This window comes from Onychostoma macrolepis, chromosome 12, assembly GCF_012432095.1.
Source record: "Onychostoma macrolepis isolate SWU-2019 chromosome 12, ASM1243209v1, whole genome shotgun sequence".
In the NCBI taxonomy this organism is placed as follows: domain Eukaryota; kingdom Metazoa; phylum Chordata; class Actinopteri; order Cypriniformes; family Cyprinidae; genus Onychostoma; species Onychostoma macrolepis.
In genome coordinates this window covers 17865576-17892612 of record NC_081166.1, presented here as the reverse complement: position 1 = coordinate 17892612, position 27037 = coordinate 17865576, and the positions used below count along the sequence as shown (strand labels likewise).

General features: G+C 36.8%; 2 protein-coding genes across 3 annotated transcripts in view; one reads left to right on the top strand and one right to left on the bottom strand.

Moving 5' to 3' along the window:
- Window positions 1–17533, bottom strand: part of ptenb (phosphatase and tensin homolog B) — a 119884-nt gene extending 102351 nt beyond the window's left edge. The window contains exons 1-10 of one of the 2 annotated variants that reach the window (XM_058792947.1): window positions 16806–17533; window positions 13297–13381; window positions 11157–11201; window positions 10840–10883; window positions 10486–10724; window positions 9315–9456; window positions 7822–7890; window positions 7297–7463; window positions 6118–6339; window positions 5730–5995 (exon numbers count right to left, since the gene is read on the bottom strand). In XM_058792947.1, coding sequence (XP_058648930.1) covers window positions 5819–5995; window positions 6118–6339; window positions 7297–7463; window positions 7822–7890; window positions 9315–9456; window positions 10486–10724; window positions 10840–10883; window positions 11157–11201; window positions 13297–13381; window positions 16806–16884 — 1269 coding nt within the window. In that variant the 5' untranslated portion in view covers window positions 16885–17533 and the 3' untranslated portion in view covers window positions 5730–5818. The remainder of the gene's footprint in view (window positions 1–5729; window positions 5996–6117; window positions 6340–7296; window positions 7464–7821; window positions 7891–9314; window positions 9457–10485; window positions 10725–10839; window positions 10884–11156; window positions 11202–13296; window positions 13382–16805) is intronic. The other variant, XM_058792948.1, reaches the window with a different exon arrangement.
- A 195-nt stretch (window positions 17534–17728) lies between these two features.
- Window positions 17729–24850, top strand: LOC131551324 (outer mitochondrial transmembrane helix translocase-like). The gene is made up of 7 exons (XM_058794162.1): window positions 17729–18047; window positions 22999–23186; window positions 23699–23797; window positions 23886–24006; window positions 24103–24303; window positions 24540–24646; window positions 24762–24850. Exons 2-7 carry the CDS (start codon window positions 23013–23015, stop codon window positions 24792–24794), a joined length of 735 nt encoding a protein of 244 aa, XP_058650145.1. The 5' UTR covers window positions 17729–18047; window positions 22999–23012; the 3' UTR covers window positions 24795–24850.
- The last annotated feature ends 2187 nt before the right edge of the window (window positions 24851–27037 follow it).

The following is a 27037-nucleotide window of genomic DNA, read 5'->3' as shown; positions in this document are numbered from 1 at the left end:
TCGGACCGTTCATGATCGCGTTTCGGGGAGTGGTTCGTTCGCCGCGGGGCCCCCTCACAGCTGGACCGCACCAGTTGCACCGCCCAAAGAACGGCCCTGATTATTATTATTATTATTATTATCAGCATTTTTATTACTAATAGTAGTAAGAGTACTTTAATTATTATTATTATTATTATTATGCTTAAAACAAGACAAAAGCTTTTTGCCACTGGGGTAGGACAAGTTCAACCAGATGAATTCTCTAAAAGCATGTATAGTATGCAAATTAAAAATATTTTATCCAAAAAAGAAAAGAAACTTGTTTTAGTGGTTTCGATGTTTTATTGGTAAACAAAACAAAAATACTGATCAAGAAAAAAATTGCAGTGTTCTGGAGTATTCAGAATGCGAGAGTTTAGGGTTTTGTTTTAAAAAAGCAGTGCATCGTATTTGTTATCGTATTATTATTAGTAGTAGTAGTAGTAGTATTAAACCAGATAAAATTTGCTAACAGGCTAATAAGACAAATAAAGCTAGTGAACAGTAATAATGTAATGTATATCTCGGAGTAGAAGCTTATTTGAGTCACGTGTCCCAGAAAGGGGATTCTCTATTAAATTATGTTTTTAAAATAGTATAAAATCTCAGCCTAAAGAAGAGAAAAATATGAACCGATGAAAACAAACCTTGACCTTGAATAATAACATGCTAAATTCGAATGATTTCTTCTTAAAAGGGTTTGTCACGCCACATTTACTGCAAACAGGAGAGACGGCGCTATCAAAGATCAGTGTTGAAGACGACAAGCTCATCATTCTGTACATTAAACCAATTTCTCTTGGAAATTAGTGAGATTCATGCACGCAGGTTATGTAAGCAGCGTCTCTGCGGCTCCTGTAGGTCCGACAGTGAGGCCTTTATTTATAGATAACAGGGTGGAAGGGTAAATCAGAGGTCATTAACATTAACAGATCTTCAGTCAGGCTCCAGACACAAAGTGTGGTTTGAGGTTTTAACTTGGATCTCTTTTTAAACCTAATAGAGATATATTTAAAATCAAAGTTTATTTTCTGGGCACAAAGATGTATCCCATACGGCAGTTTATTTACAGAAGGTTATAAATATTTCTTCGTTCTGTTGAGAAAATCTAAATAGTCCCCGAGAGCAGTTTTAGAGAAGTTAAAGAAAAAAACAGAACTACATTCGTTTTCCTGAATTTTTTCTCAGCTGACATGAAAAGCACCTTCAGCATGAGACTGAAGTCATGAGTTCAGCCAGAACTAGAGCTGTAATGGGCAGCTGGCAACAAAAACCAGGAGGCCTACTCAAGCAAAACAGTCATCACATTAATGCATTTGGCCAGAAAAAGCAAGACTATTACCCAATAGAATTTTCATAGAGTGAGATAATCATTTCATTTCGGTAACAAGTATACATGTACTTGAGTGAAAACTGATGATTTGTGGTTATGAATATGAACATGAACATTACAGCTTCAATTTAGGGCTCCTTGAAGAAATATTCCAAGTTCAATACTCGATTGACAGCTATTGTTAAACATTTCTTGATGACCACAATTAAACTCTTTTCTTTAAAACTTTTTTTTTTTTTTTTTCAAAAATCATGTATTTTATTGTTGTTTTTATTGTGTTAGCTGTATTATTTAGTTATTTTTTAACCTAATGAAAATAACTCAAGTGCAGTTTGATTGAGATTAATTGGAATGCACAATGAAAAAAACATGATTTTTGAAAATTGAGTTATTGTTGGAGTTATCGGTTTATGCAAATGAATTCTTCCAAAAAAAAAAAAAGTTTCAATGAGAAACTTACAATGGAAATGAATGGGGCCAACTTGTAAGCGTACAAATAAACACTATTTATGCAATATGATAACATATTGTGTGTGTAGCATTGTTTTAGTGTGAAAGAATCACTTACTAAACTTGTGAAATGCAATTAAGCTTTAAAACTTAAAATTATTTTAAAGAAGACAATTTAAGGAATACACTGCAAGTTCTGCAAAAGCTTGATTTTTGCTTCTCATAACCTTGAGAATGAGGAAGTCAAAATGCATTTTTTATGGTTATCAACAACAACAACAAAAAAAACTCCCAATGCCATGCAACTACAAATTCAGATCGATAAATATCGAATGCGGTCAAAAACAACAAACTGACAAGAATGAGACTTTATTGGATTTATGTGGAGTTTATAACACTAAGATAAAGGGCAGTTTACACATACAATTACAAACAAACGTGATTTGTATGAGCAACATGATTACCTGTACAATATTTCATACATGGTTTGTTTGTGTATTCTCAGTGCATAGGCATTACACACAGAGCAACTGTTGCACAGCACAATAGTATCTGAACAGGCTGAAACGGAGTAAGGCTGTTTTCTTAAGAGACTGAAAATATACCGAGTTTACATTACGTGAACGTAAAAAAACCCTCTGGGGAGAAGAATGATTTCTAAAGGAGCATGGCCGAAGTCCCAGGGCCCCCTGCTGCAAGTCTAGCTGGACGATTTAGTGCACAGTACCACCCCGTCTATCCATCCATCCAACCAACCGTCCGCATGCATGACACGATGTCCTACGACAGGTTTTAAAGCGAGTACTTTTTCTTTAACTGTAAACGAGAGGCACTTTGTGGCAACCACAGGCATCATAACAACATATTGCACAAATCAGCTAAGAAAGAGTGACGTGAAACATATACACTGGCACCTTTGAAGACGTTTTGTTTTTCATTAAAGCTGAAAATTAATTTTTCATGCTGCCTGTGAGCTCCACACACCCGTGCCACGTACAAGATGTCTGAGGGTCTGCGTATAAAGGTACTGTGGCTAAATTGTCAAAGGATGCGTCTCATTGCAGAGACAATCTGAGGCTTAAAAGGATAGTTCACCTAAAAATGAACATTCATCATTTACTCACTCTCCTGCGCTAAAACAAATCTGGTGGTGAAATTGCTAGTAAATCCCATAAATAACTACTAAGAAATGGCACGTAACAAATAAATTTGAAATTAAGCATAAAGACTGAAATAGTATTTTCTGGTTAAATATACTCCATTTTTACAGTGTGCTGTTCTAAACCTGTATTTGTCCATATAATAAAGTGAATGGTGGAACCCAACTGACTTTCATTGTGTGGACAAAAACATTATTATCTTTTTTGCTCATACAGGTTTGGAACGACACTAGGGTGAGTATAGTTAGGTGAACTATCCCTTTAAATTCAAGTTCATCATGTGATACTCTTCAGTAGAGTCACACATTAAACCGCTCAACATTTAAAACACATCAGCGTACATGTAGAGGGACTATGGGAAATACCTGCAGAGGGTCATTGCCAGAATGTGAACGAATACTTTCATAAATAGTCGCTTTATTCATTTTTTTTCGTTTTTTTTTTCTATTTTATGCTTTCTTTAAAAAAAAGAAAAGAAATTCAGTCAATAAAAACACATTTGATTCTATTGGGATGCACAGAGACAATATTAACGTCTTTTTCATTTCACCTCTATTCTACTACTTTTGATTGCTGTAAAGCATTTCCAGAAAAAAAAAAAAAAAGACAAAATAAAACGACAAAAAAAAATACTGTGGACCGCTGACTGAAACCCTGCAAAGACCTGTAACAGTGCAAATGTCTAGTACAATATGTTGCTCTATTATAGTAGCTTTAAATAAGTCAGTGCTTGGGCAGAATGGTAGGTATCAAAGCAGTAGAAGAGTAAGCATTGTCAACTTCAAGTAAGGCAAAGAATACCTCCCGTGGGCCCTGCCTCCTCCTCTGAGCACAATGAAAATCATAACACAAAAATTATTAAGCTTAATTTTGGCAGGTTTTCAGTGATGTGATAAAATGTAAACAAAATGAGAATCCTTGATAGGCTTGCTTTTATTCCTGGATTGGTTAGTGTACAATCTCATAAAGGAAGGCCCAGTCTCCTCCTCATGTCAGGGAAACGTATTCTTTCTCTAAACGAAGGCGAGATGTACGGTGTGCAGTGGGCTGGTGAGAAGAGTGAAGCCTGAACGTTAACAGTACGAGAAAGGCAGCTTACTCACTACCCTTAGTGAAGATTCTTGCCCAAGAGACTGAGAAAGTTTTTTTTTTGTTGTTTTTGTTTTTTTGGTCTGGCCACATCAGCCAGATGTTAAAAAAGATTTGGCATGCTTAAAAGAAAATTATACATTTAAATATTCTCATATATAGGGCTTTAATATTTCTGAAGCAAGCACAAGACTGTGTAAAATCCGTAGCTGCACTATGCTCATTCCAAAGGGAACGAGGCCTGTTCAAGAAGAAAAGAAAAAAAAAAAAAAACAAGAATAGCTTGTGAGGGACATCAAATTGTTAGAAACTAACAACGCACCGCAGTGCATTTGAATGCTTGCACCATGAGGTTCTTTGCTCCAAAATGACTGTACTATACATTGAGAGTTTAGTTTAGCAAGCACCATTGCTGGATAAATGATCCAGATTTCATTAGATCATGCACAGTAAGGCTACAAACATGTTATAGGGAGCCAAAAATCTGATGTCGGACACAGCCAGGAAGAAAGAAAAACAATGTAAACGCTGTTGAAATCTAATCAAAACTTGCATCCAAGGTTGATACATTCAGAAAAGGGCTTCTCCATGTTGACATGCATTACACCATCAAACCCGTTCTGACCAGAGATCGCTGTAGTGAACCGTGGCCACAGAGCCCTGAAGCAAGATTGATCCGTATCCCACAACATACTGAAGAGAGGTTTTAGGACTGACGCTACCTTGAGCTCAAAGCATGACCCTTTAAGAAGCAGAAACAGAAAACAAAAGCATTCTGTGAAGTGCCAATTTTGAAAGGGAAACTTGTAAATTATATAAATGAAGTGTCACTGAATGTGTGTTTATAGATTAATATCCCATCTGCAGAAGAAAGAGTGATGGCAATTTCTTCTTCCCAAATACAATCAAATTGTAAATGACTTTAGAAACCTTTTTTTTTTTTTTTTTTTAGAAAAACATTGTATACTATTTATTTGACAACATGGAAACTGATTCCAATAACATGCACACCTTCGATCAACATTATTGCAACACTGGTTTCCCTGTTGTGTTGTATGTATATTTGCATTAAAAAAAGAAAATAATAATAATAATACATGGAGCTATACGTTGTGTTCTCTGCCAAGGTGTCATGTAGTTTAGTAGAATCATTACCACCTCCATTCTAGTAGTAGTAGTAATAATGAAGAAAGCAGACTTAAAAAAAAAAAAAAAAAAAAAAGGCAAGAGACGCAGTTTCCACTGCACAGCAGAGCCCGACTGACACGTGGTGGCCTTCCAGCAGCATGAGAAGCGTTTCACAGTAGGTAGGACAGACTAGAGAAGGACAGACATGGGGGCATGAATCTTGATTAAAGCACTGGCCTAGGTTTAAACAGGTTGATGGAGCAGCGAGTTTCGAACTCCACTGAATTTCTCCCATAAACGATCTCCCATCCTGACTGGGTTTCCTCTCTCGTGTTACGGCATGAACATGTATTTACATAATAGCTACTGACGCTGTTTTCCATGGAACATCAGTGTTGATACTTCATGGAGCAGGGTGAATGAACAAAAGAAAAATTGGTCAGCATTTTTGTCCCTACAACTGGTGGCATTTGTGTGACGTGTGTCCTAATTCTGCTTGGGGGAAAAAGGAAAGAAAGAAAAAAAAAAAAAAAAAAAAAAGGGGTGGAAAAAGTACTTGCTTTCAGTTCATATTCAAGTTTTCTCCTTTATACAACTCTATTACGTATGGTTTCTTTTTTCTTCCCATAAAAATATTTCAAACTTTAGTAATCTGTTCTTCATCATACTGTTCATTTTCAGGGTCCGAGTCTGTTGTGTCCGAATACCGGTAATGGTCCGGTTCATTATCGCTAACATCCGGTGTTACAGATGTAGAAGTGCTGGCCTCCGAGTTGGATGGTTCCTCCACTGGTTTTGTGAAGTACAGCTTCACCTAATGAGGGGAAAAAAAGCACATTTTTGCCATTTAAACATTTGTAGCTTGGAACATTAAAACTTTGGATGAGCCTACCAGCAGTTTAACACCTTAATGAACAGCAATAGTGCTTAACACACCTTGAAGTTTGGAGAGAAATATCTGTTGGCTTTATCCTTATTGGCTTTATCCAAGTTGTTCTTGGTTAAAGTCAGGATTAGATAATCCTTGTCGTTCTCTCCCCGTTCCGTGGTTTGGATCCCATCCAGTTCCTTCACTAAACCTCCGTTTTCAACCTTCTCCGAGTTCTCCTCTGGTCCAGGGATGAAGAAGGTGTTCACCCAGAAGTGAAACATCTTATCCTGCTTTGCAAAATAAATCATATTATAAAATAAGGCTTTATTTACAACTCAAGTTTTTATTTGTATATCGCATTCACAATAAACATTACTTCAAAGCGGCTTTAGAAGAAATTCATATTGTTAATGTTTATAATAGCTTTATAATCCACACTGAGCAGTTTAGAGTTGAGTTTACAGTGATATAAACTGAGATTTGCTTTGTAGTATCTGTTCTGACATGAGACTTAAAGAAATAATTAATAATCTCAGATACAGCCTGCGGTTTACACCCATCCCTTTCATTAAAAGTACTTAAGTCAATATATAATTGAAAAAAATAAAATTACTGTATGGTTGTAATATATAATACATTATACTCAATGTCCACAAAAAATAACTACATAATGATATATCATTACTGTGATATATTATTACTCATGCTACAATAAGATTTTTTCATGCCGCCCAACCCTGTTAGAAAACATTTTGGTGCTGATGCCAGACTTACTCATTTGTTATGAATAATCTTATCTTTTGCGTCGATCAAGTTCAAAATAAAAGTTAGTTATTGTAATAAATTGAGATCAAGTACCTTATTTTTATTTATTCATTTTAATTTACCTCCATTTGTAGCATTTAGAGCACATTTATCACTAAATAATCAAAAGAATTTATATATTGTTTTATAAAGCATAGTATATGCCATTATATCCCATATACTAAAACATTTAGGTTGAATTTCAAGCATAATTAACACTATATTGTGATCTATACTGATACCATGATATAAATTATTCATACTGTGTTAAGATTTAGGACATTCCTAAAAAAAACCTGCATGAAATACTGAAGTAAAAATGATTCTTAATCCTCACTCTTAACTAACATTACAACATTACATTTACTACTATGCAGCAATAAAGTAAAGCAATACTGATCTGTAAGAGCACTATGCGTCATTTGGGAACTGACACGTACCTTTTTCATCATCTTGTTCTGCTTGTGGAAGAACTCCACCTTGATGTCTCCACACACAGGCAGCGGTTGCGGAAAATCAAAGTACATGTACTTCTCCTCTCGCCTTGTGTGCGCTGGGTTAGAAGTGTGGATTTTCACCTTCAGCTGGTACACCACAAATTGAGGATCTGCAAAGTAAAACAATGTGTAATTGCTCTACCAGCCTTGTGCGCCAAACAAAATGTGAGCTTATGCATATCTGTTAACAAAACAGAAGAAAAGCATAGAGGAAAACAACAGGATAGAAACAGCAGAAATATTGATACAGAAAAGACAAAATAACAGTGGCACGCTAAGGGCCCTATTCTGAGAACAGCTGACCCTGGACCACGCTTCCCATCTCCCTCAGATGAGGCATTACAAACGTCCACCCAAAAGTGGCGCTAGGGGCTTTTACTTGTACATGGCAAACACATTTTACAGAGCAACACTGGCTAGGCTAACAGAACTGAAAATGAGAAACATTTTAGAAAAAGCTGATGTTACCCCAATGCCAATTGGTTTTTCTGAACCCATGCGGAATCTGCTCACTCTTGCTTTTTACAGCAGAATCCCCTTGGAGAAAAAGAAGGAGATTAAAGACTGTCCAGTGGCCTGGCCAGAGCAAGAGCAAGAGAGGGCACTATGAGGGGAAGAAACGTTTAAACAGAGCTAACACACAACACACACTCATGCAACGCACAGAGCTAGACCAAAATACTGGGCTGAACCAAAATATTCATGGCCATGAAAGACTCTATGGAGGAAACCATAAGTGCAACACCACTGGGAAGCCCTTCGGCGATGAGGTACACTCTTTAAAAAAAATGTTTTTAAAAAAAAACCCATTCACACGTAACACACGTTACAAACATACAAGTACAAAAATAAAATATAAATGGAGGATAAAGTTCAGATTTCACACAGCAGGTTGTCTAAAGCATTATGAATGATCCAGTCCAGAAGCTGTGGACCGCGTAGAGCAGGCTTGGTCAGTGTCACCAAGAGTGTGTTCAGAATAGGGCCCGGAGGAGGTACAGTCAGAGACAGAGAGACATGGATGCTACAGCTCCAACGGGACAAACTCGTACTCCAGGTAAAGAATCGGCCTGGAAAATCTTTACACATTCCTGCCACTTTTCTTTGAAGACATCAAGACTAAGTGGCTAAAGCACATATAATACTCCTGGAAGTACATTAGGACGATCTGGATAAAGGTTAAACGTCTAGGTGCATAGAAAAAGGCAGGAGTTTGAATTTGTAGGGAAGAATTTACAGCAGTTGAAGCAAAAAGGAAAGCCGCGAGCAGCCGTGAACACTGCGTGTGAAAGCAGCCTCTCAGCACAGTTATGATGAAGAAGTGTGAAGGGGGGAAGGGAGGTAGGTGAGAGACTTGATTTCCAGTTACAGAGACCCTGTGTACACCTGGTATTAATGTCTGTCGCTAAAATACACGAATAAATGGAGGACAAAATCTTTCACTGAACAGCTACAGAAATTCATGATGTTAATGTTAGTAATACCTTAATGCCCAATTGTCCACATTTAGAGGTTTAGAGCTGGGCAATAGAACAGAGACTTACTATGTGCATCTTACTGAAACAGACCCAGACCTTTGTGACTGGCACATCCTATGTGAAACTGCCAGCAGTTAGAAATGCATGTGCCCACGTTGCATTTGTATGGTAAATACTAATGCTTTCAAGGGTCTCCAACTCACCTATCCACCACGCACCAACTTACAATGAAGTTTTAAACATTGCCAGTTACACGTAACTTTAAAAGAAAATAATGCCTAATCACAAGTTGGAAATGTCCATACTTGTCACAGAATACACATGCAAGATACAAGTAATACCAGGTGTAAACACCAATATGTCTCACCTGACCACATGAGATTGAATAGCCCGAAACAGATGACAATACAAAGTATAAACAAGTGTCAGAAAGAAGAAGAAAAAAAAAAAATTAAAAAAGACAAAAAGAAAGGGCTCACTTACTGCAGGTCCCTCCACTGAACATAGGCACTGTCTCAAACACCATCTTGTGAAACAGCAAGGCCACTGGTTTGTACTCCAGCTTATTCTTCAGAAGGTAGCTATAGTAGTACACATATCGCCTCTGACTGGGAATAGTCACTCCCTGTGAAACGGCAATCCTGCAGTGTTAATGCAAACGTCTCCTCCTTGGCCCCAACACCACAACACATATGCATCATACTTCAGTAAAAGGGTGCAGCAGTTGGGTTCCAGAAGTAAAAATCCCACCCCTTTACTCCAAAGGGGAAATGATTTTTAACAATTACTTACAAACCTTTAAGAGTAATCTACAAGGTTGTTAATTTATGTTATATGCTTTTGTTGATACCATCAGCCCACATTATTCTAAATAAATTTTTTAGTAATCCTTTAACAGAATTCCTGGTTTAAACAAACTACATGACCCATGATACTGCCAAGAAATCTCAACCAATCAGAGAATCGAAACAAGCAAACCGCGCCCTAGGGCTACATAGCACCCACCCGCACATAAAGCACTGCGAAAGACGTAATAGTCAGTTCTCCCTAAGCCCTCAAACTGATTAAATATTTTTATAAACAAGTATATATTTTTTTATATACAAATTTTGCAATAAATGTAAAATATTGTTTCTATAAATCAACATCTTTAAAATCAATAATTTTATATTTCTCCATCACGTTTAATTTCATTAGGTCATTTGCAGTTCTTCACAGAATTCAATAAAGTACACAGTCTTGCACCTTTGCCTTTTTATCCAATATTTAAATACTTCTTGCTTCAAATCTATGTTTGTAAGGTTGTGATTCACCTCATAGCTGGTTGGTTTGATTCATGGCATACAACTCTTTAGAAAATACTTTTTTTTTTTTAATTCTCTATGGGAAATGGGAAAAATACTTCTGGAATAAAGGCCACCGAAAAAGTGGATGGGCACCTTCCACAGAAGAATACTCAGGGGGAAATAATGTAGGTCAGTAGATTTTTATCTACCAGGACTTGACAGGTTCGAAACACATTTGACTATAATATTACTATGATGATAGTAATATACCTGCCTACATCAGTATGGACTTTTAAAATGTAACCTTGTGATTGACATCTCTATACAAAAACTTGAAAGAAAACACAAAGCAAAAATATATACATCACCTTCTTGTCTCTGGTTCTAACTTCACCATAGAAGTCCAGAGCCTCTTGTGCTTTTTTGAATTTGCCTCGGTGTAACAAGTACGCACATATCATGACACCCGTACGTCCCTTTCCAGCTTTGCAGTGAATGGCAGCCACATGATTGTCATTTTCACTGAGCCACTTATCCAGATCTTCACAGAAAGGTTTAATGAGTTCTAGCTGAGGAGGATTGTGATCCTCAAACGGGTACTGTGCAACTGCGAGAGAAAAATAAAAAGTTCATCAAGACCTTCATCATTACCAAACAAAAACTGACATCACATTTACAAAACCATCTGTAAATGGCAGATTTATGCAATCCAAGTATCATACCTCTGCAGTTAAATTTGGCAGTATCATAATGTCTTTCCGCACATCTAAACAACACAAAGAAACAGATAAGTACAGAAGTTCAATGTAACATTTCTAAGAACTTTGCATCAATGCCAAAACCAACAGAACATTCACAGCTAAACAACAGACCTGTGTGCACTGACAATGTCCTCCGTTCACAATGATCAAAAAGCTATTTTTCCTTTAATGTTCAATTGAACACGATTGCTGCTTTTCTACTTTTAACAGCAAACTGGAGGAAATGTTCTAGCAGTAAAAGCATTTTACAGAACTGAAGTTGTTTGAAACACACTTACAGATTATATATCTTGTAATGATTTTTATGCTTTGAATCCAGGAATCTGCAGAAAGAGGACAACAATTACTTTCCCAGACAATCACGGTTAGTTTTGGTTAAAGGAAGAGTTCACACAAAAATGAAAACCCTAAAATTTTTCAGTTTTAAAACACAAAGATTTATGGAAACCACTGGAGAGATTTCTGTCACTCCATTGAAAATCACTCATTTACACTAATTGAAAATAGCACATTTTCTTAGCGATGGATGCTTTTTACACTAAGTCCAAACAACAATGAATTCTATTTACGCTAAGTGCAAATAGCTATAGATTCTATTTGCACTGTTAAAATAGCAGGATTTTCTGCAAATAGTGGCAATTATCTACACCTTAGTATTGTAGTACATTGTAAAACAGCATGCAATAACTTATTGAGTGTAAATTATCATTTTAATTCAAATTATTAAATGGATGTCACCTTATTGGGCCAATAAAGCCCTCCCTACACCTACACTTTATTTTCAACTTTTAGATTATTTCCTTCATTTTTATTGAAAATAAATGCCTTTCCAATGTGATATGAGATTTGAAAAGTTCTGCAAAAAGCGGGTTCGAACCCGGGTCGATCGTGCATTGTCATTTACGTTACTGGAGCTGACGTTTGACAGTCATATTTTGTAGTGTTGACAAGCCCAATCACACGTTGGTGGGCGAAGTTAGTGTAAATAGCCTCTGCCAACAAGGTGGGCTGTTTGCACTTAAGTGTAAATAGACACTCCGTATTGAATATGGTAAAAGGAAGCTCAACGGTAACTGCTCGATGTGAGAGAACCAACCTCACTGGTTCTTGTAGAAGCTCAAATGTGCTTGCCTGACATGCAAGAACTAACCTCATTGCTTCTTCCATTTACCGTATTTGATGTGCTTTATCCATCCAACAATAATCCATGTTTATATATGAATAAATGAATGAAATCTTTTATTACAAAATTAGTACATTATAAAGAGATCACATCTCTACAGAATTTTTTTTTTATTAAACCGCTTGATTCATATGGATTTTTTACAATTTAACATTATGAACTTTTTGAAGTGTCAAAGTTTTGGTTGAACGGCAGGACGACAATCTCTTAGGTTTAATTAAAATATCTTCATTTGTCTTTAGCATATGTCTTTCTAGAATGACAAATGTGCATGCAGCCGTCAGATGTCAGACAAATATATTACAATTATACAATTACAATTATTATTACAATTTTTTTTTTTTACAATACAAATAAATATTTGGCAAACAAAATGAGATGACAAAGACATTCTCAATCACCATTTAATTAACTGTATGAAAAAGGAACTGTCTGACTTTTGTAAACTTTTATTCAGAACATGGTCTCTCTTAAAACACCTTATAGTGTTACAATAATCAAAGCAGTCTATTGCTAGATTAAGCTTGAATTTAAAAGGTAATTTAAAGCGGTAGGCCTAATTCTAACTGAAAGAGACACTGTGACTGACAGTTTTATCATGTTAAATTCTACAATGCTGCTTGGTTTAAAGCAATCTATTGTATAAAGTGCTATGTAAATTAACATGACTTTACTGGAGTGAGGAACTGCAGAGCTGGTGCAAACCTCCACATCACTATGATCAGATGCTTGTCAATAATGTCAACTAATCGATAATGTGAATTAGTTTGAATGTGCATCTACGCAATAATCAGTGCATGAGACTCAACGTCACTAAGGAACTATGGATGACTAGAAAAAATGTTGAATGCACTGAATTGTTGTGGAACTTAAATACATTATTTTAAACATTTTCTGCACAATCAGGGCTAAGATTTACAGTCAAGCGATTAAAATCACAAATGCATTTATTTGTATGACTATGTAATGGCATATTGAATGACACACAGTCTAGCATTAGTTACACATTTTATAAAATGTCACTGAAGGCGACTACCACACTGTGAACTGATAAAGCAGTGCATCAGGTCATTTCAGAGGTTCTGGATACACTGTGTGACAGGCCTATGACTGTATCTATCACAGCGGTTTTTCTTGTTTTGCTACAACATGGGTTGCAAATGTTATAAGAGACTTACAGACACAAATGTTATACTGACAAAATTTCTAAAAGAACATAAAAAGCGAATACTTACCGGACTACATCATCTATGTTGTTTCTGTAGACACCCTCAAGTCTTTCAGCAGGAAAGCCCATTGCTATAATGTTAGGATAAATATCTAGATAGCAGAGTTAAGGAAATCTAGACTTTTCTAGGAAAACTGATATGGACGGAAAAAAAAACTACAATCATCTGATTAAATATGAACCCATTTATAAAGTCCACTGGCCGCTTGTCATAGTCAATTATATCAACCAGTTAAACACATATCCAAAACACAGACAACGTTCGTGAACAATACAGAGCAGCTAAATGACGCCACAAGAGCAGGAAAACTAACAAACACCAAGCCCCGGTTTCAGTTGAGAACTTACGCATTTCCACTAAAGTAGCGCTTTACTTTTCAGTTGTGCAATGAGAGCTCAGATAACAACATTCTGGGTAATATAGAACAGATGGCTCTCGCTGTAAGAGACCAATGCATAGACCTCTAACCCAGAGGGCCACACAGGGGCACTAAATAAATCACACTGTGCCTCAGCCCAGCCTGGAATCACTTTCCTTCCTCACCTTTCCATAACGAGTGCATCACTTCTTCAGCCTGACACACTTTCAGACCTTTATTATCAAAGATTATCTAATCAGACCCTGATATAGCAGATGAGCTGGTGCAATTCTCTCAATATTTATCAAAACGAGACTAACAATTGTTTAAATCTACATCAACAATTTAACTCTGGAAATACAACAAAATATTAAATGCTAAATCTATCATGATCACTCCAATCTGTATACAAACGAGTTAAACAGACCCTAAATTACAATCTCAAAGAAAAAGAAAATCAATCATAGTAGCATACAATGATAGCCTCTGACATAATGCTCTAGGAAAAAAAGAGAGAAAAAAAGAGAAAAGTCTGAACTAGATGACGGTAAGCAACGTCTTGTGTTCTCAGATGGTGTAGCATGTGGTTCTCACTCCTGAACTAGCAAACTTGACATTTCAGCAAAGAAGAAAAAAACATTTTTTGACAGCTGCATGCATATGAGCTCAGAGATTAAAGGTTTACCATCTGAACCAGCCAGGAAATTAGACTTGCACTGTTTTCACATGACAATCATAATGAGTTTAAATTATTTTTAAATGAGGTCTAAAAAGAAGGTCATAAAACAGTAAAAAGTTAAGGAAGTTAAGAGATGACAAATTCACCCGCATTTAGTAAACACAGATCACAGTGATCTGGTCAAATTCAAGGTGGATATTTAATCAATAAGAAAAATGCATTGCTGTCATTTAAAAAGCTCCCTATATTAATTGCCAAGAACAAAATATGTAGAAAAATCCATACCACATATCTAGCTTTCTAAGATACGCGCACATAATTATCTAAATTCAAATCACCATGACCTCTTTGGTCGTGGTGAATGTGACCATATCTCTTAAGATAAATGCCATGCATAAATAAACAACTAGCTATAAACACGATGCACTGAATGGTGCATCCATGCCTCATTCATACTCACTAGACAAAAGTAATTGAAGGTTTGACAATAAAAAGTGTCCGAGGCCATTGTTGGACAGTTTCGAGCAGAAACTGTCACTTGGCCAATCAGGTGAGTGCTGCACTGACATTACGTCGCACACTGGTGTTTTTTGTCTTGAAGACAAACCTTTTAATGAAAACTGAAAATGTACTGGAAATAAATGGATCAAATAAAATCTAAATCCTAAGAAAACAAAAAACAAACAAAAAAAAAAAAAAACTTATTTGTTGAGCACCGTGTACATCAAGAGGAATAGCTGTGCAGATACAGTAAGGCCAGTTCCTCGATCCAGAAATGCTTTAGGCGAATTTTTGTCTAATCTTGGCTAACTTCACGGAAGTTAAAGAAAAAAATGAAGTCTTAAATTTAGTAAACATATTTCATGACGAATGATCACACAGTATGCATTTCATCAAATGAAGAGTTTGTCTTCTCACCAATCATTGCCGTAGACGGTGTTGCCTCAGTAACATAAAAAGGGACTGAAAGAATGAAATCATTCTCCATATTTATCATTTCAAAACTTCTGTAAATACAGAGAGTTCTACATTCCACTTCAACACACTGTGTGTTTTAAATGCAATGAGTGCATAGCATGATGCTATGCAAGATAGTGAACCCACACACCATTTAAGCAGGCATGGGCAAATCAACGTCAATGCAATCAATTCATTCACATGTAATATACTCACTCTAAAGCAAAAGAGCATCCTTGATTAATGTAAATACACTTAACATTTCAAAATTCTTGACAAAACATGCAACAAGGCCTACCAGATTCCTATTGTTATAGCGCTATACAGATAAATAATTGCACCTCTTCAATGATTGGATCCTGCCCTCTAACTGTCCTTCCAGTCCTGTTTGGTACACCTGCCTTTTTTTTTTTAAATACTACAGGACAACGAATGGGACAGTGGGGTTAACAGGACTACAGTTAAACGTCAGGTTTGGTGTTAATGTTCAATATCACTTAATCCTGCTGAAATAAAACGAGCACTCAAACCACATATGCTTTGCACTTCAGCTGTAAGGATGTAATGCACCTGATCAAAGTCATCACAAAACCAACAATGTACATTCATACAATGCCTGTGCCTTTACAAAACGCAAATGACATTGACATATGGCACATAACAGTGAGCAGGCATCAGTGACGTCTCTAAAATGCAGCTCAACAGAAAGAGTCCTCTTTAAAAGGACTGCACGGATCTCTTCCTGCAATTACGAAAAAGGCATACTTAACATACTTAAGCATTTCCTTTTGTACGCAAGCGTGTGAACGGACTCATTTTTGCTCAATCAAAACTACACCAAACTGAACGCGATATCTATTTTCTGCGAGCAGCTGATGCAATGGCTCTTTGTGTGACACTGCTTGTGCATTTCATCTAATCCATCGCATTATATAAGCCAGCGAGTCCTCTACGCGACGCATCTTTTGTTTTAAAAGCCCAAACTGCAGTTTTCGTGCGAGAAGCCTTTAGTTGAAATGAACGCGTTTTGTGTGCTGGATTACAGATTAGCAGCCAATCGATAGACCAGATTACATAAGAAGGGAAAATGACATTTTGCAACCTAACTGGCGTTGCTTATATTGTAGTTTGCACATGCAACTAGCCCAGAACAACTGTACAGATGAAATGAGTGCGCGTGCAGTCTGTTGATTTTCTGTGTACTCGTTAATTTGGTTAAATCGAGAACTGACATGAATCTAAACGGCGCTGGCTTCGATTTGATCCAGATACAGAAACTAATAAATCTAGATCATGTCAAACTCCAGTCGCCGACTAGGTGCCAGTGCCAACAGTTCGCGCAAAAAATTAAATAAAAATAAATTCATCATTTAAAATAAACGCTCATTTCGTCTGTATCCTCCGATCAGGCGTTAAGAGATTTCTCGATTTAGAAGAAGATGCAAGCCATTACCTTCACAGCAGACACTGGTTTCTACACAATAGACAGAACAGGGACATTTGATTGATCAAAGAGGATACAGGTCAAGTCCAAGTCGAATCCATCTTCCTGGTATCTATATTTGTTTCGACTGACAAATTCCTTTATGATCGCAGCCATGGCTGTGACAGGAGTCTTTAAGGTTTTTAGTGTGAGTGAGAGTATTGTTGCTTTCGGACGATCGGTCAACTTAATGCTCTGCTCGTTTCGCAGTCCCCCTGCTAGCTAGAAAGCAGTCTGCTGTGGATCTCTCATCAAGGGCCTCGCTCCAAACCACCACAGGCCCGGCTTCCAAAATGCCCTCCTCAGCTCAGACGAGCCCCGGGTGAAAAGATAAGCGACGTCCCACGTCTCAAACTGCAGAATCTCTAGTGCACGACAAGTCTCTGTTCGCACCGTAGCCGCCGTGATTAAACGGAAAGGCGGAGAGAGGGTTCTCTCCGTGAGCTTCCACTTCAAGAACGGTTGTCAAAGCCCCGCTCGCGCTCAGCTCGCGCTCCGTCTACTCTAGCCGCTAGCTTCAACGGCTAGCGCGCTAGCTCGTCTACCCATCCTTAAAAAAATAAAAGCCATCGAACATTGCAACAATCCGCGATGCCCAGGTTCCAACACATGAAATGAAAGGTGACAGCCTCCACCAAGAAATTAAAAAGTCGATATTTAAATGTCGCGTAGGAGCGGTATCAAGTCGAGTCCTTTTCCTTCACTTCTCCTCTGTTAAACTCTCAAACTTCCATCATGGCTTCCCATTGAAAAAAGGTGACGTTCGGCCAACATATTCATACGCCGTACCAAATAGTTCCACGAATGCTGCATTTTATGAATATACCAATGATTTTTCTGTGTTTCGGTATGTAGATACACACATTATTAGGAACAAATATTTAACTGTTATGACATTAAATTATAAAATACATTAACAATTTTTTTTTTTTTGGTACAGCAAGCGGAAGAATACAGATAGAGCACAAACGAACTACTTTTTGTTCCAGGGTCACGTGTGCACAGAAATGAGGGAAGTTTCCAATATTTTATATCAGATTTCAAGTCGGTATGTAGGTATTACACACCAGCATTCTCGTTTCCGTTTTTGAAATAATTATTTATTGGTTTGACACATGATGACTGAAAAGAACAACATGGAATGTATATTTTTGAAAAACTACAGTAGCAATACGGGGGAAAATATCAGAATGTGCGTAGTTACCCCCCTCACCAATACCTCTACTACCCTGCTGCAATAGAAGGCAGGAAATTGCTGAAATGCTTACGCAAGCAGTAAAGTAAGTTACTGCATAAAGGCACAAGCACACCATAAAATAATGCTAGAAAATTAATTGCACCAGCGATTATGCAAATGTACTTTACCATGTATTCATGTTATAGGCGTGTTCTGTACCATTTGCTCAAATGTGCATTTAGCCCCCAAGAAAGGTGGTGGAAGGTTCTAGCTGCGTTTCAGATGGCAAATCTTTATTGTACAGCGCCATCTGTCAGAATAATCTAGAAAGAAAATTCGTGGATATTACAATGTCACATTCTCCTGTTTTTGAAGTACAACCCCTTTCTAAATGTTTTTGAAAAGATCCCTCCTGTTTAAACCTGTTTGAAGGAAATGTAGCAACATTGTATAAAAGCAAGTTTTCCCACATTTTATTCTATGACAATCATAGGACTATATAAAAATCAAACAACTGAATGAAATAAAAATTATACATTTTATGAGTTTTATTATTTAGTAATTATTTTTGCTTTTATCCATGGATGTAATAGCTACATCTCATAATATATGTAAATATTAAACCTATTTTTTCTTATTTTCAAAGAGATGTTGCAGTTTGGTCCTTCTCTTACAGCAATATCAACAACAACGATTCTACCAAATTTATTCTCGGATTTTGGTGTATTTTTATATGTTTGGTCCTTTGTATATGACCCAATTTATGCCTAATTTATACGTTATTTATGATTTATTAGTATGTTAGATATCTTTGTTTTATATCTGGAATTTTTTTATGCTTATTCCATTTGTCGTTGAATAATATCGTCCCTTATTCTTGTTACACAATGACAGCTCTTCTTAGCCAGGAGAGGGTAGTGGTGCGCAGAGAGAGATAGAATTGTTAGAATCTGATTCCCAATTCATCTCTAGCCAGTGTGTATGAGTGTGTATCAGAAGAGTAGGTACTGATACATACTATGTCCTAAAATTGTGTCTTGAAACCACGGAGCCTTTTTATTTTATTTTCAGTTTATTTGTTTTATTCAGACGGCCTTTCTGCAATAAACAAACAAATAAATACTAATACTTGACAATTCTTTCTAGAAAAAAGTAGTGCATCCAACTTGTCGTGTGTCTTTCATGCAGAGAACTCGGCATTTAATAATGCAAATAATGCCAAATGTTTTGCCACTGTGCTGTTCGTACTGCATCTTTATGAAAGTTCACAATATTAATGCAGATGAAATAGAACATAACACGGACACCATTAAACAACTATATTTTTATTGAATAAATATCAGTGTCTTTGACCATAGGCAAAAGAACTTAGTTTTTTTTTTTTTTTTTTGCATAATTCAAACAGAAAGCGTATTCTATTTTGATATCTATTTCCAAAGCGCCTATCATCACTAGGTGACGATCGAGGGTCGTCGCAACACAGTTGAAGGCAAGCATTGCCAAAACAAAACCATTAACGTTACATTTCTAACAAGTTATATTCATTTTGTGCGGCACCTGTTGTGGCATAAATGGGCACTAAATCACAATTTACACACATCTAAATATTTGACAGTTGGTCCGTTAAAAACGAGACTTAATCCAAATACTCGTCAGTCATTTTCTCCTGCCATGAGACGCTTGTTGCGTCCGTATCTATTGCATTGATCCCATTAAATTACTTTAAAGCACAATTTCTCTGCAAAGTGCGTAATGAATGACTAACTAATTCCAAACCAGTACTAGTAAAACAAATTACAAAAACGGATTACAGACAACTTAAATGTAAAGCAACTGGAATTTAGACTAGTGAAAGCTGAATACGACTAGTGAAGTGTAGGGCATTAAACTATTTATTAACTCGCCACAGCCATCTTAAACAAACCTGTTTCCAAACAAATCTAATTGCTGAAACTAAATAAAGCAACTGATTAAAGGGAATCTGCCTTTTAAAAACTACTTTGCTGGTAAGTAGTTCAGCCTCCACTTTGAATCAATCAATCAATCAGTAAAATAAAGGCCTATTTTAAAATACTAAAAAAAGAGAGAGAAACAATGTCTGCAAACTTTATAATAAGGTAATAAAGCATGTATTTCCTAAGAAAATCTGACTATTGAATTCTGAATTTCAAATAACTGTTTTATATTGAATTTCAAAATAAAAGACAGATAAATATTGAAAGGAAACTCCCTGTTTTCAGAGATCAATGTCACATGCTGAATTCCAAAATAAAAGCCCTACAAAAAAAAAATAATAATAATAATTAAAAAAAAAAAATATATATATATATATATATATATATATAACCTGTCTTCAGCCTAAGTTCTGATAAATATATCAAGGCCTTCAGACCCTGACCCTCTTAAAGGATCACACTCACTTTAAGACCAATCAGCAAATGTCATTGTAAATGTGTTCAGCTTTTTTCTTTACACTGCGCGTTGGCTAAACAGCCAACCTAAAATATACAGTTTTTTAGCGTTATTGAGAAAATGACTATTGATAGTTTCAAAAGTGATAACATACTGTGTGCTTTTGTTGTCAGATCCTCTTGTCAGATCACAGAGTCTATATATTCATTAATGTCAATTCCTCCTGCATCATGGAACATTTCCCAGTTTGTAGGCCTATATTCAAAGTAGGAGTCTGGAAATGTCATCCTCGCTCATTTTGTGGATTTGTTTGACAACCAGTTTTTCCTGTGTATATGTGTGTGTGTTTTTTTCTTTCTTGTTTTTGTTTTTGTTTTTTTTAAACTGTCCTTCACTGGTAAACAGCACTGCTAAACCAGTTTGATCACCTCATGTGGGAAATGAACATGCTTATATTATTTAGGAGCAACTTTTCTCAGGTCATTAAAATACCCATGAAAAATAAATGCAGCTTCAGTCAGGGTGTGCATACACTCTTAAAAATAAAGATTCCCAATGGGGGTTTTCACAGCGATGCCATATAGAAGAACCAGTTTTTAATTCCCCAAAGAACCTTTCAGTGAACAGTTCTTAAAAGAACCATTTTTTCTTAGTGTGAAGAATATTTGAATAATCTAAAGAACCTTTTTCCACTGTAAAGAACCTTTTGTGGAACGAACAGATTCCATGGATGGTAAAGGTTCTTTGAGGAACCATTGATGCCAATAAAGAACCTTTATTTTTAAGAGTGTAGTCCATTTATGCTCCTGAAGGGGCATCTTCCTACAGAGTTTAGCCCAAAGTATACTTCAGTTTTAACAACATTGCTTTGTGCATGTGCACAGCCTTTCAAAGTATACTACATTTCACAGCAACATACGTGCTCTATAAAACCTTCATCCTTGTCCAGTGTTTGCACTATTTCTATCTAGAAGTTATGATCATTAGAAATCCTCTTAGAGATCTCTCCTCACTGTGGAATAGGAGGAGGATTTTGATAGCGCCTATATCCAGCCCAGAGCTCATTCCTGAGTCCAATGCCAGAGCTCCCAAGTCTGGTGGTCCCAAGTCTGTTGTCCCTGGATGTCCCAAGTCTGGTTGTCCAACAGTTTAAAAGTAGCCTACATGGAGATGCCAGAAGACCACTGCATGACTTGGCTGCATGGAAACAATATTGATCTATTCAGAAATACTAAACGGCAAAACACAAATGAAAAGTAAATACCTGTTGAAAGTGTTTAAATGTACAAAAATACATTGTTAGCACACACACACTGTTTGTTTGGAGAAAAAATAATATGAGAAAATTAATTTTTTAAAAAGCTAAATACACTTTGGAATGAATAGTTCACTAAAAACGTTCACACTGGTGGCCTCGTGGTTGGCGCGCCGACATGCAATGCGTCTGCGTTCACGGTGTCCCAAGTTCGAATCCTGTCTTGAGGTCCTTTGCCAGACCCACTCCCCTCTCTTCACCCAATGCTTTCCTGTCTGCTCTCTACTATCCTGTCAAGTGAAGGCATAAAAAGGCCCAAAATTATAATGTTAAAATAATAATAATAATAATTCACTAAAAACTAGACTGGAGTCACTATTCTCTCTGCCATCTCTGATACAATCGACCAGGTTTTCTTTGCACTGTATTGGACTGACTAACAGGCAGCATTCACTTACTGGATGCTTGGACAGAAAACGTTCCCCCGAAGTTTAGCAGGTTTCAAATGCTCTGATCACAGAGGAGCAGAAACCTAATGATGTCTCCACTTTTTAAACTATTTCCGCTGTAATTGTTTGATGGAAAAACAAACTTCAGAGGTCAAATATTAAGGTTTTTTGCTTTCAAAAGGCATGTAGTTTATGAAAACTAATTGATTAATTTATATAAAATAAAGCAATTGCTCATCTGTGGTACAGTGCAGGTTATCAGGTGCTTTTTTATCCATTTGTTAATCGAGTTAAAATATGCCACTGGACAGCACTCGAGGAGGCAATCAGTCAGCTTTTTAGGAGCCACCCCCTCTGCTACTCATATTAAATGTAAAATGAGTTGTCATTGGACAGTAAGAAAGACCACACCATTATTACATTGTGAGCTGTATAACTTATATTCCACTTTTGATCCCAGTGAAAGAGGGAGCGTGAATCTGTCAGCACTGAGCACATTGATGCTCTGCTCACATATTTAGATAAGATATATCTCATTACTTTACTTATCTTCAGTTTTCATGTTTTTATATCACTTTTCATGTTCTGTCATCCTAATCACTGACCAAATTTGTTAATTTATACATTTTTTAATTAACAAGAGGCAATTTATTTATTGCCTGCTGATTTCACTTGAAATTTAATGGAGGAAGTGCACAGCTCTCAGGATTAACATGAATAAGCACATCTCAGTTCAGTAATATCAACTCTCCAGTGAAAATTAAAGCCAACTGTGCTGGTTCTTCATTTAATTATGATAAGAGAGCTTTCTGAGAGCTTAGTGAAAATAAACAGCAGCTGCGCAAATAGGCAACAAGCTAATCAGTACATTTTTGAGTGTGGAAGAAGTTTCTAATATGGGTAATTTATGTATTTATTTATTTTTATTTATTTTGCAGATGACTATGAGAAGATGGAACTGAAAGAGATTCCTGCTGAAAATATTATTCGACCATTAAACCGCAATGAGGTCATAAGTTTGATCATACGCCTTACAGCATTTGGTGCAGTCACCTATTTTACAATAAAGTGGATGGTTAATGCTATTGATCCAACAAGAAAACAGAAAGCTGAGGCACAAAAACAGGTATGCAGTTTAATTTCAGCAGTTTTGCAAATTAGAGGGCTCAGAAATGGAAAATGTCAAAATTGAATTATCGCTGAATTTGTGTGATTTATCAGGGCTGAAAAATTAATTTAAAAAAGAATAGTTCTGGAAATATAATATAATGGATATATGAGAGAATTAGGTGAACAAAAAGGCAGTTACACATCGAGATGTAGTTGTTTTAGGTAGGAATGAGATAAAGATTGAAGAATACATTCATAATGGTTCAGAATTGAGAGATGGGTCGAACAGTGTTGGTGGGTTTGGTGAGAGTTCCATAAAATGTTTAGCTATAGTACAATATTTCTTATTATGCTTAGCATTAAAATTCTAATAGCAGGAAATTGTTCTTCATGATTATAGTCCCTTTTCATGTAGACTGTAGAATTGCATTTTTAATGAAAAGTTTTGAAGCCCTGAAATGTTTTAATGTCATAGTTATGGATATTTTATATTTTAAGTGCCAGCAACATGTTATTGTTCCTTCACAGGCAGAAAAACTCATGCGGCAGATTGGAGTACCGAAAGTAAAGCTTTCTGAATATGAGATGAACATTGCAGCTCATCTTGTGGATCCATTGACAATGCAGGTAGAGAATGAAGAGACCATTTGACTTCATCTACCAGTAATTAGTTGTCTCTATTAAGGCAAGTTAGACAAATCATGTGTGTCAACAGATTACGTGGCATGACATTGCAGGTCTGGATGAAGTCATAACTGAACTGAGAGACACCGTTATATTTCCCATCCAGAACAGAGATCTGTTTAAAGGATCCAGGCTTCTTCAGCCACCCAAAGGTAGGCAACAGGATGGAAATATTTCCATAAATTTCCACCATTTCCTAACTCAACTCCACACTTCATTCTGAGGTGGTTTGCATGTGGTCATCTCAGGTGTGCTGCTGTATGGGCCTCCAGGCTGTGGGAAAACTCTTATAGCCAAAGCTACTGCCAAAGAGGCTGGATTCCGCTTCATTAACCTGCAGTCTTCCTCTCTCACTGACAAATGGTATGGAGAATCCCAGAAACTAGCTGCAGCCGTGTTTTCGCTGGCCATCAAGTTACAACCTTCTGTTATTTTCATTGATGAGATTGGTAAATGCATATTTATTTTATGCTTTGCATTTCTCTTATACACCTCTAATTTGTCGTTATTCGTGCTTTTAAATATCGATCTGTTCAGTTTCATGGCACATAAAGTATATGGATCACTGGAAATCGGAACCTAACTTGGTTGACTTTGCTCTTTTAATTCATAGAATATGGTAATAAGTGGAAGAATCTGTATTTTGGGCAGTTTAAAATACCTTCTGTTCATTTTTATGTCTTAGATTCCTTTTTGAGGAGTCGCTCAAGTTCAGATCATGAGGCCACCGCCATGATGAAGGCTCAGTTCATGAGCTTATGGGACGGTCTGGATACTGACTACAACTGCCAGGTACAATTCAGCGTGTGTTTGAATTTTATCACAGTTCTTGTGAGGTTTACTGGTTTGATCAGTGACCCAAAATTTTAAATTTTAAAGATGTGTTTTGATTGCTTTCTGCACAAAGGTCATAATAATGGGAGCCACCAATAGGCCATAAGATCTTGATTCTGCTATACTCCGAAGGATGCCCACAAAATTCCACATCTTTCAGCCTGTAAGTCCCCTGAAATTTGCTCAAAATATCTTTGATAGTTTAAATGAAATTTTCAGTTCTACTATTGAATCATTTTACTATTAATGCAGGAGGCATTTATGCACACAACACTGGACTGAATGTGATCCTCCTGTTTTAACACGAACCTTGATCTGTTAGAAGATGAACCTTTATCTAGTCTTTTTTTTCTTATTTGTGGCATTTCATGGTTAGCAAAAGGGAACCTAGAAACGTTCTGGTGCTGAACCTTGTCAATGAACCTTATTAAAAAAAAAAAAAAAAAACAGGAACAGAACAAGTCTAAATTGTAAGTACATTGCTGCATTCAGTTCATAGGGACAGCTTACAAAATATTTAGTTTAAGAGCTAGTTACAAAGAAATTTGTTTGTGTTTCATACACAGGATAATGACCGAACCAAAAAAATCCAATCAATACCCCCTCAGTATCTATGGTGGTTATCGCCCTGATCAGACATGAAAATACGTTGTGGCACTGTCGTGCAGTCAGTAACGTTAATGGTTTAACGTTAGCAAACCTTAGCGATTTTTTTGCAAACATTTCTTTGACCGTAATTTTAACACATGATTGAATATAACATAACAAATGATTACTTTTGGGCCTTAGTTTATATGCATAGTGTTAGGCACTTTAGACCTGTGTGTCCTGTTACTGTTCCTTCCTGGGACTTGTCAGTCGTCCTGAAGGGATTATTGGGACCACCTTTTTAACCTATAGAGTCGGCTCCTGACCGGATTCTGACCCTTAAAGTATAGCGCTTTTGTTAGCCTTGACCTCTCTCAAGTGTGTGGGGGATCTGCAGGCTCTCTCTGTGAGTGAGCCGTGCATGCAATTTGCCCCAGGTCTTGTGATGTTTCTGCGACCCAGGACTGGTTATGTCCCCAAAGTCTTGTCCGAGTCATTCCGTTCCTAAATGGTTGTGCTTAATGCTTTCTGTCATCCTCCCTTTGCTTCTTCTGCAGAGGAGAGGCTTCATCTACTTTGCCCTGTTCAGGCCCAGGTTTATGTGGTCAGTGGTGCAAGTTGTCACAATTGCTAGTGTGTTTTGGTGCCAGCTGCAAAGGGCTTGACTTCTCCAAGCACAGGATTTCTCATTGGGTGAGAGACGCTATCTCTCATAGCCTCTGTCTAGGTCTTAGAGCTCACTCTACTAGGAGTATCGAGTCCTCCCAGGCTGTTTTTAGAGGGAGAACATGGGTTAGGCAAGTTACGCAAGAATGATCAAGGGCTTAAGATGTTTCAATTTAATTCAATTCAAGTTTATTTGTATAGCGCTTTTTACGATATAATCGTTGCAAAGCAGCTTTACAGGAAATTAAGTTTCTACTATATATATGCATACACATACGCACACATGCACATATATATACACATACACGCAGAAGAAACCCAATATATTTAAGTTATGACAGACTTAACTTGGTAATTGTGTATGTTGTCTGAGAGTTGGCATCCTCCGTGGTCCTCTGAGGTGTTGCCATCATCTCTTCTCAGGTGTTTGGTCATCTCGGATCTTTTTAAGGGTTGGATCCAGACTGACGAGAAGACTAGTTAGGTACGCAGGAGATAAACCATTTAGTGCCTTATAGGCAAGTAATAATATTTTGTAATTGATCCGGAACTTAATAGATAGCCAGTTTTAACCCATTACGTGTAGGGTGACCACCTGGCAATAGATCTGTTGCGAGACAGTGGATATGATTTTGCTGGACAATGAAGAACATGTGTGAGACAGATACATTTACTACTGTTATGATATGTAAATACTGATTTACAATGACCAGGGCTGCCAACTCTCACGCATTCAACATGAGACTTAACACTTTTCTCACACTCTCATGGCACACGTCCATTTTCTCACGCAGTGAAAAGCACCCTCAGTTAAAACTGTAATAATAGGATATTGGCAAAACAGATTTGGTAAACACTTGAGTGCGCATTTGTGTTTGCACTCTGGAAAGCATCAAAAGAGGTGTTTTTGTAGCGCTGAGCAATTTAGCCAACCACAGACATTCATCTAGGTATATGTCCTCCTTGCCGTCTTTATTAAAAAAGCATTTTCTGTTTTTTGTTGCCATTATGACACCTTGTAAAATAGCTTTTACTTCACCAAATTATTTTGTTTGTTTTCTGACAGCTAACACAGGTAAGTCTTGAGTGTTGTTT